The 13,440-nt window shown below is 40.2% G+C and overlaps 1 protein-coding gene across 2 annotated transcripts in view; it reads right to left on the bottom strand.

Annotated features, from left to right (window-relative positions):
• The window catches only part of tacc2 (transforming, acidic coiled-coil containing protein 2), a 186,837-nt gene that overhangs the window by 125,167 nt on the left and 48,230 nt on the right, over positions 1-13,440 (bottom strand). Inside the window, exons 5-6 of one of the 2 annotated variants that reach the window (XM_041268161.1) lie at positions 3,921-12,386; positions 3,295-3,351 (exon numbers count right to left, since the gene is read on the bottom strand). The exons of the other annotated variant lie outside the window; for it this stretch is intronic. Coding sequence (XP_041124095.1) covers positions 3,295-3,351; positions 3,921-12,386 — 8,523 coding nt within the window. The remainder of the gene's footprint in view (positions 1-3,294; positions 3,352-3,920; positions 12,387-13,440) is intronic. 2 annotated transcript variants of the gene reach the window in all.

Raw genomic sequence — 13,440 nt, 5'->3', positions numbered from 1 at the left:
CCCGTTTTCCCACTGGAAATAGTGCTATTTTGAAATATCACTGTCCTGGTCACAAAAGCAAAGTTTGTGGGGAATAATAGCCATTTTCTATACTTTTGAGGCATAAGCAATTAGGAAATAACGCTTACTACCCAGGAACAAAAATTGTGTTACATAGTATTATTAGAAGTAATTTAATACATTGAATTTCAAAGCTGCCTTTAAATCACATTAGCGTTGACACACTATGCTAGCATGTAACTGAAGAAAATGATCAGTGTTTCTGAGTGAAACAGTATCTCCTTACAGCTGTGAGGAGAGTTTAATGTTTTTCTTAAACATGTTAATGTAGTGTTACATGCTGGCTCACTGCATACTGGAATTATGGTTAGAGTATAGAAATAATACAAATAAGAAATTGCTCGATTATGTAGAAAATGTAGAATATAACATGACATTATTTGTAGCCATAAAAAATGAAGGTCCGTATATAAATAATTTTTTTGGGAGAAATGTAATTTAGCTATTGGTACAGTATCTAACATGTCATAACACTTTACTAAAAGCCTAACCCATTAAGTATCTTCTTTGAAAAAATCAGAACACAAGCTGTATTTATGTAATTTGACCAATTACATTTAGACTTAACATTTGCAATTAACAAAATTAGAGTAAGTTATAATAACAATATAATTAGAGCATTTAAATAACAGGTAGATGTCACTTAAAAATGCTCCAAAACATTACAAAGTAGTCTCTTCTCAAATCAGGACAATGGCACTTAATGGGTTAATGTATAAACGCTTCAACAGCCCTAAACTTCGACCTCCATCAAGGCACTAATATTACAGATAGCTCATCACTACAAAAACCAGTAAACTCCTGTTTTTTTTTTTTTTTTTTTTTGATTGTTTTTTCAGTTTTAGAAATGTTGGACTACTTTATACTTCAACTTCACTAGTTTAACCACACAGTGAAGATTAGTGGTGGTGTAGCCAGTCAGACCAAAACCCTCTCAAAAACAAATATAAATATGCTGTATGTATTAGCTTAATGTCATTGACCATGAAAACACATGCCATTATACAGAGTATTTATTATGTGGCTTTGTACTGTATTTCTAGTTTCGGAGAAACCTAAAATTCTTAGAAAAAAACACGAGACAACATATTTCACTGATAAACTTATTTTCGCACCAGTATTCCACTGTTGTTCTGCTACAGTATATAACAAGCATGTTCACTTTTGCTTTAAAAAATAATTCCTCTTTACATTTTTACATTTGTCCCTAGTTTAACTTTCTGCACATTCTATATCTTTATCAGAAAGCAAGACGTGTTAGCAGTCCAGTATGTTTAGTTTGTTCTCATGTCGTTTTAGCTGTCATGTCACAAACCCTGGAATGCAACTTGCTATTGTGTAATTTCAAACAGGAATATACCTGCTTTTACTTGCAGCAGTAGGTGGTTGTAAACCCTGTTATGGCTGTACCATACAAAACTTAACCCTTTAAGGTACACAAAGAATTCAGTGGTTGTTCAAACTTTTTTTAAATAGATTTAAAAGTGACTCAAGTATCACAAGGAGACTGACAATTTGATTGACCACATCCTACCTGTCTATTGTAAACCCTGTTTTGTGCACCTCACTGCAAAAATAAGAACGTTTTCCTTTTTTTGTGGGACCCATATGTCCCTTTTAAATTAAATTGATTACATTTTCTTCTGGTGAAATACCAAAGACTGACCACATGTGTTGCTGTAAATTACATTTCCATAATCTGCCTGCTGAAGTTTTGTGACCTCCCTGTTTATAATCAGACTGGAATAAGTCTCTCTGAACTGACATGTTTCAGTACAGTTTCCATGTCTTGCTACCATTGCTAATGATGTAGACAACCACTGCAAATGTTCCATAAAAACTCATGAAATGAGTAGTCGTGGCACTCAATTAGTGGTGATTTAAACAGAATAATTCTCACCATAGCAACACAAGAGTGAAACAAGAAGCACCAGACCTGCTTACAAACTCTTAAAGTGGCATCAGACTGTTTTTAAAACTCTCTTGCAGTAGTCTGACAAATTAGCCAGAAGGCAAGCAGTTTTAAGCCTGTAAACATTGAAAAGAATGGTACAAACTCCTGAACAGCCCCCTTTAAAGTTATGTTATAAAAAATACCACCAGCTGCTTTGGTTACATAAGTTTCACACTTACCTATCCAAAAGTGGGATGTTTTACCCCTAAATTCCTTAAATCCGGCCAGGAAAAAAAACCAGCATGAAACTAAATCCAATGCAAGAACTTCGAAAACATTCCAAACTTTGCATACCAGTTCAGCAGAGTAGTGCAACAAGTTTTGTAATGATGGTTTTAATCCTCAGGACACTTCAAAAACACTCTGAAGAAGTCGGGCAGTGAGCTAACCCTCTGGAGTTGTAAAGCGCCTCAAGTTTTGAATGGAAAAGCCCTGTTTGGAAGTTAGAAGCACACAAAAGGAAAGACGCTGGGAAGCTCTGCCTGCCTGCCTGCCTGTCAGAGGCTCCTCCCCTGAGGTTCAGAGAGCACGATAGGGCAGTGCTTTTGACAGACACACAGCAAGTGCACTGAAGGCATGTAATCAAGTGGGGGGCAGCCAGAGGGAGTCCACACTGTGCCAGTACAGACACACCAACGTAGCCTCAGCCCCAAACACTCTGGAACACCAGGACCAGAGGTTTAGGTCACTGATACAGCCTTCTAATTATTTCCATTGACAGTCGCAAGTACTTGACTGAAAATGCCACAGCCCTTCCTTGTTGACAAATATGGGCTATATACATGACGCTGTCCCTCCCACATAGAAGAGAAGCAGGAAAACAGTGCAGCTCAATGTGTTGCAGACTGTTTTTGTTAACCCTTTGTTATCCTGGTGTAGTTTGAGTTACAGTACAAATACTTTCCTGGCAAACCAGGAACCACATTGTACCAATTTCCCTTATTACAATGTATTTTTGAAATATATTTTTTAAACATAAAACTTATTTTTCAATATTACAAATGTTGGGAAATATATTTTGAAGTATACTATTTAAACATGTAATATCATTTAAAACACTCTTTTACAATTAATCTGTAACTGTAATTCATCCACATAAACTACAAAACAAATACTAAAACGAACTATGAAAACCATTATCTGAAACGTAAATTTTAAATGAAATGTTTAATTGTTTAAAATATTCTTCTGATGCACTTCTGCACATAGTAGACACTTTTTTAAATCAATGACATTACATGCTTGCTGTATTTGAGTGCAGAGCATGCATTTCTGATTACCTGATGCCTTCACGTGGGTCCTCAGGAGTTCCACCTTGAACAGACTTGAGAGCAGGGCTGGATGGAAAGGGAGCAGGGGCCAGAGCAATGGGGATAGGAGGGACAAACAAGTGAGGGCAACCCGTAAAAAACATCACACACACAATATTTTTTTTAATTTTACGTGTGGGAATTTTTACATTTTCCATAAAGAAAATTGCACATATTTTTTTCCCTAAAAAATAAAAAAAGCATAACCTGGACTTTATATGTATAAATAGATTGTATAACTCTGCAGTAAATACATGACAAAACAGTATCGTCTAGTTCTTGAAAAGTTTCATCAAACTTTAATGAAAAAAAAAAACTAATACATTTTAAAAAGTTAACTTACAGGAGCAATTATCACAGAAGCTTTAAAGACACAGCCATTGATTTTTTATCAATACCTTAAATTCTCCTTGAAGATATAATTTAACATTTTATAACAAAGTACAGAATAGGAACTACATGCTATGTCTTCCCTATTGAAAGGTTTGGTTTTACTCTTATACAAGATGACTCCATTGTAATCCAAGCCATATGGTCTGAAATACAACACTAAGTTCACACTGAAATGTCATCAAAGCTAACAGTAAAATGGGTACCTTTCTGCCTTGACTTTGTCTTGAGTGACAGGGCCTTCGAGGCGGGGAGTGTGGGTGAGGGGAGAGGCCTCTGTGTCCTCAGCTACAGCGGTGGTATGCAAGTGCACTTTGTCGCTATTTTTGACTACAGCTAGTAGGAGGTTTGCATTTTCGTATGGGGATGTAATAGGAGGGGGAAGAATGGAAACATCAGTGTCAGAGCCAGAAAAATACTCAATACAGTTCTGTTCCCTCTCCATTCCTTTGTGAGAGTCACTGGCCTCTGCGTCTGCTTCTTGCCCTTTCCTGCTCTCTAGCAATCCAAGAGCGGATGACTCACTCTCAGCACTGAAGCAGACCTCAGCGGCTGGCGGGATTGGAGGAAGCTTGGCTTTGCACTGTGCCTCATTTGCCTCCATTGTGTCAGCCTTGTTTGGAAAAGCAGGACTCTTTGGAATGCTTTCCAGATTTCCTTTACATGCAGTCTCATGCTCCAGGATCAATTCCTCCTGCTTGCTAATGATAAGATTTCTTTCACATGCAGTCTCATGTTTTAGGATCAGTTCCTCCTGCTTCCTAATGATAAGATCTCCTTCACATGCAGTCTCATGTTCCAGAATCAGTTCCTCCTGCTTGCTAATGATTAGATCTCCTTCACATGCAGTCTCATGTTCCTCCTGCTTGCTAATGATAAGATTTCTTTCACATGCAGTCTCATGTTTTAGGATCAGTTCCTCCTGCTTCCTAATGATAAGATCTCCTTCACATGCAGTCTCATGTTCCAGGATCAGTTCCTCCTGCTTGCTAATGATTAGAGCTCCTTCACATGTAGTTTCATGTTCCAGGATCAGTTCTTCTTCCTTGCTAATGATAAGATCTCCTTCACATGCAGTCTCATGTTCCAGGATCAGTTCCTCCTGCTTGCTAATGATAAGATCTCCTTCACATGCAGTCTCATGTTCCTCCTGCTTGCTAATGATAAGATCTCCTTCACATGCAGTCTCATGTTCCAGAATCAGTTCCTCCTGCTTGCTAATGATTACAGCTCCTTCACATGCAGTCTCATGTTCCAGAATCAGTTCCTCCTGCTTGCTAATGATTAGAGCTCCTTCACATGCAGTCTCATGTTCCTCCTGCTTGCTAATGATAAGATCTCCTTCACATGCAGTCTCATGTTTTAGGATCAGTTCCTCCTGCTTCCTAATGATAAGATCTCCTTCACATGCAGTCTCATGTTCCAGGATCAGTTCCTCCTGCTTGCTAATGATTAGAGCTCCTTCACATGTAGTTTCATGTTCCAGGATCAGTTCTTCTTCCTTGCTAATGATAAGATCTCCTTCACACGTAGTTTCATGTTCCAGAATCAGTTCCTCCTGCTTGCTAATGATTAGATCTCCTTCACATGCAGTCTCATGTTCCAGAATCAGTTCCTCCTGCTTGCTAATGATTAGAGCTCCTTCACACGTAGTTTCATGTTCCAGAATCAGTTCCTCCTGCTTGCTAATGATAAGATCTCCTTCACACATAGTTTCATGTTCCAGAATCAGTTCCTCCTGCTTGTTAATGATTAGAGCTCCTTCACATGTAGTTTCATGTTCCAGGATCAGTTCTTCTTCCTTGCTAATGATAAGATCTCCTTCACATGCAGTCTCATGTTCCAGGATCAGTTCCTCCTGCTTGCTAATGATAAGATCTCCTTCACATGCAGTCTCATGTTCCAGGATCAGTTCCTCCTGCTTACTAATGATAAGATCTCCTTCACATGCAGTCTCATGTTCCAGGATCTGTTCCTCCTGCTTGCTAATGATTAGATCTCCTTCACATGCAGTCTCATGTTCCAGGATCAGTTCCTCCTGCTTGCTAACGATTAGATCTCCTTCACAAGTACTGTCACGTTCCAGGATCAGTTCCTCCTGCTTGCTAATGATAAGACCCAGTACAGTTTCCTGTGGATCAGCTGCTTCACTTGGTACCACATCCTTTGTTATGGAATTTGCTATGGTTTCAGGTATATTTGTCTGTAGGTTAGGCACATTTTCTGTAGTTGTGCTTTGTTGTTCTTCACTGATGTCAGAAGATACATTCATGCTTGATGCTGGAGTAAGCATCGCCGGGTCAAGTTTAAAGCCTCTGTCAATTTGACTGTAAACATCTTTTTCAACATTTGATTCTGATTTAGTTGCAGTCACTTTTTGGCTGTCATGACACAGATTGATATTTTCTCTGGCCTGTGTTTGATCTTGTAACTCTATGGAATCATTAACTATTTTCAATACATCTGTCATCTCCATGATTGGCGCATCTTGCTCACTGTTATAAGATGAGATGGTCTCTTTTTCTAGAAGACAAGGTACCATCTGTGATGATTCAGGCAATATGCTATTGTTTTTAACAGTTTCAAAACCAACTGCGGTATCACAGCTGAACTCTGAGAGGCTCAACTGAGGCATACGCTGAACTGTAACAGGCTGTGAATTCAAACTGTCTCCCAACTCCAAGCCTCCTCTGTTTTCACTGTTTGGTAATATGCTTTCTCCCAACTCGCCATGTCCTTCTTCACAGGCCTGTGCTAAGTGCTCATTTCCTTGCAAACACTCCGGCTCCCCAGGTTGTTTCTCATCCCGCCTTAGTGCAGAGCTTGCATCAAGAGGTTCAGAAAAAGAAACTAATTTGTTTGCTTTTGAAATTAGTTGCAGCCTTTCTTCCACATCTGGTTTGTTTTTCCATGCTTTTGCAGCATAACTGTAATTGCTTACATCCACTTTGCTATTTTCATGTTGAGAACCTACATGGTTTATGTAAGGCTTCAAATTCTCAGCATCTTCTGTTTGTTTTATCGGGCCCCCTGTCACTTCCAAAGTTCCCCCCTGTAAGTCGCCAGTATTGTCAGGCCTATCAGTCACCTGTTCAGTTGCACTGCTGTCAGGCTGTTTGATATCAGTGGTTGACACTAAATATTCCTCTGTATTGGGTACATCACAACTCCCTGGGCCTAGCATAACTGACTCAGGGGTGTGGAGTTCTGAAGCAAGGTTATTCTCATTTTCTCCACAGTCATTTAATTCAATTCCCTTTGAACAAACCAGCTCTAGTCCACTAGGTACCATTAAATCTGTTAAGTGATATGGCTCATCTAAGACAGAAACATGTTTTATTGCTTCTGCCAGTGGACTGGGTTCCTCATTATCACACAATGGGGCAGGGCAGGGGTGAGCACTGCTTGCAGGTACACTGCTTGAATCATGCTGCTTTTCATAGCTATAACTCAGACTAAGGGTTTCCTTGTCTTCTGCATTTTGAAGACCATATTGCATTTGTGGGGTTCCCAAGTTCATACTGTCAGTATGAGGACTGGAACTCATTGGTTCATTAGCTTCCCCTGACCAAGTGTTCCTCCCCAGATCGTCATATCTGAGCTCCAGTAAATTCTCTTGCTGTTGAAATGCCTCAGATGAATCTTGTACGGCTTGCAAATCCCCTGATATCTCTGGAGGTGAAACACCCCACTTTATCTGGCTCAAGCTTTCTGCACAAATGTTCTCTAACTTGCTTGGTTCACATGCTTTTTTGCTTTCCTTGTCCTTTGTATCATAACTTAATTCCAATGGATTCTCCTGCCGTTCAGAGGTTTCAGCAAGAAGTTGAGAATCTGAAATAGTCTCTCTCGACACAAAGTAGGGTTTAGATTCCAAAACACAGTCTCCTTTGTGGGCAATATCTGCACATACAGCGAGCGGTTTTTCGTTTGCACAGATGTGTCCCGGCTTGCTAAACCCTGACCTGTCTCCTGGCACTGCCCTCTCACAAAGGTCAGGGCAAGCTAATCCAAGATCCGACAGGGAAGTGAATTCACTTTCACTTGGAACTGGTCTGTCTTTGTTTTCTATATCCGATTTACAAGAGAGTGCTTTTTGAGGCTCAGTTTCAGTATTAGGAAAACTTTTTTCTTGTTGCAGAGCTTGGTTTTGTAGAGGTGATGCACTCTCCAAAACTTCCACACATGCAGTACTTCCTAAGTTATTGCTGTTTGCTCTGGTTTCATTTTTGCTGTTTCTACAAACAGTTTCAGTATCATTGCATTTCTCACTTAGATTATTTTCTACATGTATAGTTGTATCAGGGTCCAGTGAATATAAATGATCCTCTTGTAGCCCCACACTTGATGCTAACTGTTTTGGTGTTTTTTCACTATATATAGATTTATTTTCTTCGTTGCTGACTTCAAAAGGTTTAATTGATTCATCAGTGGTGCGTATAGCTGTGAGGTTGCAAAGACGTGTAATACTCTGCAGTGTGTCAGAAAGAACATCTGGAGCAAGGGCAGGAGACACTGTGAATAATTCACTTGCACTCTGAATCTGTTTTTCTTCTATTACTGAAATCCTTTCACATTTCTCTTCTTGATGCAAGCTTTTGCTGTGTAATGCATTCTTTTCCAGTTTGGGGACTCCAGCTGATATCACCGGACATAGTCCAGCTTCCGGTGGGTTTCCCTGTGAGCTGTCAGTGTTTCCAGAGCTATCTTTGCATACAGGCGTTGTAGCTTCATAGACAGTCCCTGGCATGTCTTTACTGTCAGGATGTTTTGTGTTGCAGTCAGACAAAAGGTCTAACGTGGAGCTCAGTTGCAACAGGCTTTTAACACCGGATGTATTATCTGGTAGAATTATACAGGATGTGGTTCCTATTATATGATCTTTTCTGGTTTCTGACACAATTGTATAATCTTCACAAGCTGACAAAGTGTGGCTGTCTGTGTGGCTTGCAAACTCTAATGGCTTGTTAGAAATCATAGGGTAAGGCATGCTTTGTGATCTGGAAGCAGCGTCTGGAGACAATGCCCTCTCTGTATCATTATGCTGTGATTTATCATTAAGATGCTGTTGTGGTAATTCAATCCTGAAAGTGTCTCTAATACTGTCAATGGTTTCACTCAATTGTTTGTCATCTATGGACAATTTAGGAGGCTGAGCAGCACTTAAATATGGAGCTGTTAGTTCTGTTTCAGTGCTGCTTGACGTGAGTTCATGCACATTTTCCTCGGTTTCATGATGCCCATTATCACGATTCAATCCTAATAAATTCCTTGTCATTAGTTCAATGTGTTCCTGTGTGGCTGCATGTGCAATCGTGCACTGTGTTTCATTTAAATCACCTCCACAGATCTTTATTGTTCTTTCATTCTGTTCAACTGCATTGTTGCAAACTGCTGTCAAACTGTCCTGCAGTTCATTGTTCTGTGTTAGTTCTATTTTTTGATAGTCCCTGCATACGTTTTCTGCAACCTCATCTGCATGCACTCCTGCAGTCAAACAGTTGCTTTTCATTTGTAACAAACTCTCAGATGAAAGCATTGGTTGATTTGTGGTGACATCTGGATTTGGAAATGCAACACTCCCTGTTATACTACGCCCTTGACTGTTCTGAATAACTTCACACAAGTCTTTGTCCAAAACCATTTGTTTGAGCTCTTCCAGGGATAAAGCATCCTTTTGGACTGCTAAAAGCAAGTCACTGTTCTTAGGAAGTTCATTATATTTCTCTTCTCTTGTATCTTTTTCATATGATTCTTGATCATTACTTTCACACATTTCTAAATTGTTTCCTTTTATTGCAATTGATTCAGACACATCATTTTCGATTGTATGTAATTCTGGATTGTTGTTGTTAGTTTCCCTATCTGGATATATTGGATTCTGTGCAGAATCTGCAAGACAAGGTGACGTCAATGAACTATGGAAGATAACAGGGCTCTTTGCACTCTCTGTAATGCTACTCTGCAAGCTTCCCTCAACAGTACTTTTTAAGTCCTTGTTGTTGGTACACTCAGGCTCATTGTCAGTAATTAGACCACACTGCTCCTTTATTACAAGGGCAGTCACCAAAGGAAGCACAGCAACAGCTGCAACACTCACAGAATCTGGCTTCATATATTTGGCTTGGGTGTTATCTCCCTGTTGCTGTGACTCTCCCGTTTCCACTTGGCCTGACTCTAGCTGCAGGGTTATACTGCCCCAGTAGGACGCAAGTCCTTGCATGTTTCTTTCTGAAATGTGCTCACATTCCACTGTTTCTGAAACTGAAATGTTTCCCAAAACTCTGTCCTGTGAATTTAGAGCAGCATTTTCACGTAGGTTTTGACATATTGGAATGTTGCTCTGAAGGTCTGAAGCCTCACTTCCTACAGCAGCTGTGCAAGGAAATTCTGCAGCCAGCTGACATTCCACATTCTCTGTCACTGCATTGGGCTCAGTTTGATTTACCAGGTCCTGGTGTGCGTTTTCCTCAGGGTAGCAGGTTCCCTTGTTGCCATAACTTAACTCTAACAGATTAAAGTGTACCGGCTCGGTTGTGCTCTGTGAACCATCACCACTGTCCTGTGCCCTTCCTTCAGAGAAAATGTTTAAAACTCTATAACCTTCCTTGCCAGGGTCGTCCAATGGATCAGAAGTGCAAGCTAATCCAAAATACGACAGGGAAGACAATTCACTTTCACATGAAACTGTTCTGTCTTCCTTCTCTGTATCCGATTTACAAGAGGGTTCTTCTTGAGGCTCAATTTCAGTTTTAGGGAAACTATTTTCTTGTTGCCAAGCTTGGTATTGAAGAAGGGGTGTGCTTTCCAAAACCTCTACACATGCAGCATTTCCTAAGTTATTGCTGTTTACACTGGTCTCTGTAGGCTTATTTTTGCTGCTTTTACAAACAGTTTCTGTATCACTGCCATTCTTACTTAGATTACTTTCCACATGTATAGCACTATCAGGGCCCAGTGAGCATAAAATATCCTCTTGTAGCCCCAGACTTGATGCTAGCTGTTCTACTGTTGTTTCTCTATCTAATGGTTTAGTTTTTTCTTTGTTACTTTGAGATATTTCTTTTTTTTCAGGATCAGAGCTGATTTCAGGGTAGCTCCCAAGAGGTTGTGCAGAATCATTAAGGAGCTGTGAGCTTACTCCAAGTTTGGCTGTGCTCTGTAGGCTCAAATTGTCAGCACTATGTTGGAAACTTGCCCTTCCTTTAGAGGAAATGTTTAAAACTGTATGACAGTCTTTGCTGGGGTCATCCCGGAGGTCAGTATTACCCCGAGGGCTGACATTATCACTTTCATGAGTGAAGTCTACTGAATGTTCTTTGTTTTCTCTAAGTGCCTTCTCATGGTCTCCACTTGTCAGTTCTGTCTCCTCTTCCTGGTGCACAACACTGCCTGCATCACTTTCTCGCTGCTTTTCATTTTTGCTGACTTCTGGATGTTTAATATGATTGCTTAAGGGCTGCACAAGTTCTTTAGATACATATCCTTCTTTATGAGATTTCAAGCTGCTTGACATGTAGTCTACTTTCTCTTGGCATGAAGCATTTTCCGGAAAGATATCCTTCTGTAAGCTGGTTTTATCATCTGTATTAATAGTTTCTGGCAATTCACTCTCAAAAATGCCAAGTTGTCCCTGTGCAGAAAGTTCAGAGCTTGACCTGAGTTCTAAAGGTGTTATAGCTTTCTCCATTTCTCCAGCGCTGTGCGTGGTATCTTCACTTGTTTTTTCTTCTGTTTTAGTTTCAGCAGAATCCTGTTTTTCGCTTTCCCAAGATAAGACTAATAAAGATTCACCGTCCTTCACTGTCTCTGCCATTTCAGGAGTTGCCACTGACAACAAAATAGTAGAAACCTTGTCTTCTGCCACCTCTTCCAACAAGTTTGATTTGGGCAAATCACTTTTCAGTTTGTCACCAGTAACTGCCACATTACTAAGATGATCTCTGACCTGAGACTCATTGACCAGGACCTTGGCAGATGCAACTGATACATATTGGTTATTTTCTGAGTCCCCTGTGGCAAGATAATTTGAGTTTCGGGTTTCATCTCCCACTATTAGGATGACTGAGCCATCTGTGCCTTTGTGCATTGATCCCTGTTCCCTGTGTCCCAGTATTGCCAGCTCCGGGCCAAGCAGCATCTCTGGGGCCATAAGATGATCTCCACACTCCACACTCTGGAGGGACGAGCAGATGTTTGGCTCTCCTTGTCTGCTCAGCTGTCCACAGCAACCAAATGATTCTGCAGCTAGGGAGTTTACTTCAGCCAACCCACTGTCGATCAGGCCAGACCCTGTTATTCCATTTGCAGACTCTTCTCTGTTTATCTCTTTTTCAACCGGCATGCTTTCCTCCCCATTTAAATATTCTCTGAAGCTGGAGAAAGTGTATTTTTCATTGTTAACGGCTTCACTCACTGTGTTTTGTGTGCCACTATTTTCCATATCTCTCATATCTACAGGTTTCTTCTCATCAGAGTCCTCCAGCAGTGGCACTAACAGACATTTGTCAATCTCGCTTGCTACAGCAGGATTTGGGGCAGTGAGTAGAAGGGGGAATTCCACTTGTGCTTCGCATTCTTGTAATTCAGTAGCTGCTAACAGAGATGGTGAGAATGGATTTTCACTGGCAAAAGAATGATGGGATAGGAGTCCAGTCTTGTCCATGATGGTGCTGCCAACAGTGGAAACATTTAATAATTTTTGAATTGCATAGCAACGGTGACATGGGCAAACAGCAAGGGTTGTTTTTCATTGTGTGAACATGCTTAGTGTACCAGACAGCCATGCAAAGCATGCACTGGGCATTTGGTAGATTTGCACAAATCATAAACACAATCCAATCCAATCTGATGCAACAGAAGTGGACACACACACATATGCACACACACACACACACACACACACACATAAAGCAGAAGGAATGCACTGTGAGATACTGGACTGGTTTATAGCAATCCTGATAAAACACTATCTATCAGTCATAACTGAGGAAATACACACTGTACATAGAAGAAATGATTCTTCAGTGTATTTAAGTGAAATAAAAATTCCCTTGTTAAAATTCAGTGATCTAAACTGTGACACACCCTAATGTCATGGCTCTTTAATTCTAATCCTGCTGGGGTTATTCCCCAGGGTAGACTTACTGATTCACTTACTATATTACTACATCAAAAATATAAAGAGATGCAACACCCTCCCTGTTTCAACTATTTAGAGCAGGCAAGCCAACCTATTCCATGGAGCTCCCTACTCCTTCCCCTTCCCTGGCCTGCTGCTGGTGCTTCTCTCTTTAAAAATACAATGAAAGTAAAACTGAAAGTCTTGATAAGATCCGCCAGAGTTTAAATCCTTAGGGACTCATTCACTAAGGGCGGTAAAGGACCATAATTACTGCGTGGCAGGGGGAAGCCACACTGAGCGTGCCAAAACGAACCAGCGGTAGCTCTATTCACTAAGCTAAATTAAATGCATAAATAAGCAAGCTAAATGATTCATTTGCAAATTGTCGCAACACACGGAATTCAGGACACAGAATTCAACACACGGAATTATGCACGAGGTTTACGCACACTGTATATATATATATATATATATATATATATATATATATATATATATATATATATATATATAAGGGCACTCGAAACAAAAAGTAAGTAAAGTTGTGAGTTTGTCACAATGACAGTGACCAAGCAGGACAGAGTGAGGAATCTAGGAATCTA

The sequence above is a fragment of the Polyodon spathula genome, chromosome 13, assembly GCF_017654505.1.
Source record: "Polyodon spathula isolate WHYD16114869_AA chromosome 13, ASM1765450v1, whole genome shotgun sequence".
In the NCBI taxonomy this organism is placed as follows: Eukaryota; Metazoa; Chordata; class Actinopteri; order Acipenseriformes; family Polyodontidae; genus Polyodon; species Polyodon spathula.
The sequence above is the reverse complement of the archived record's forward strand: the minus strand, read 5'-3'. Positions and strand labels throughout refer to the sequence as shown.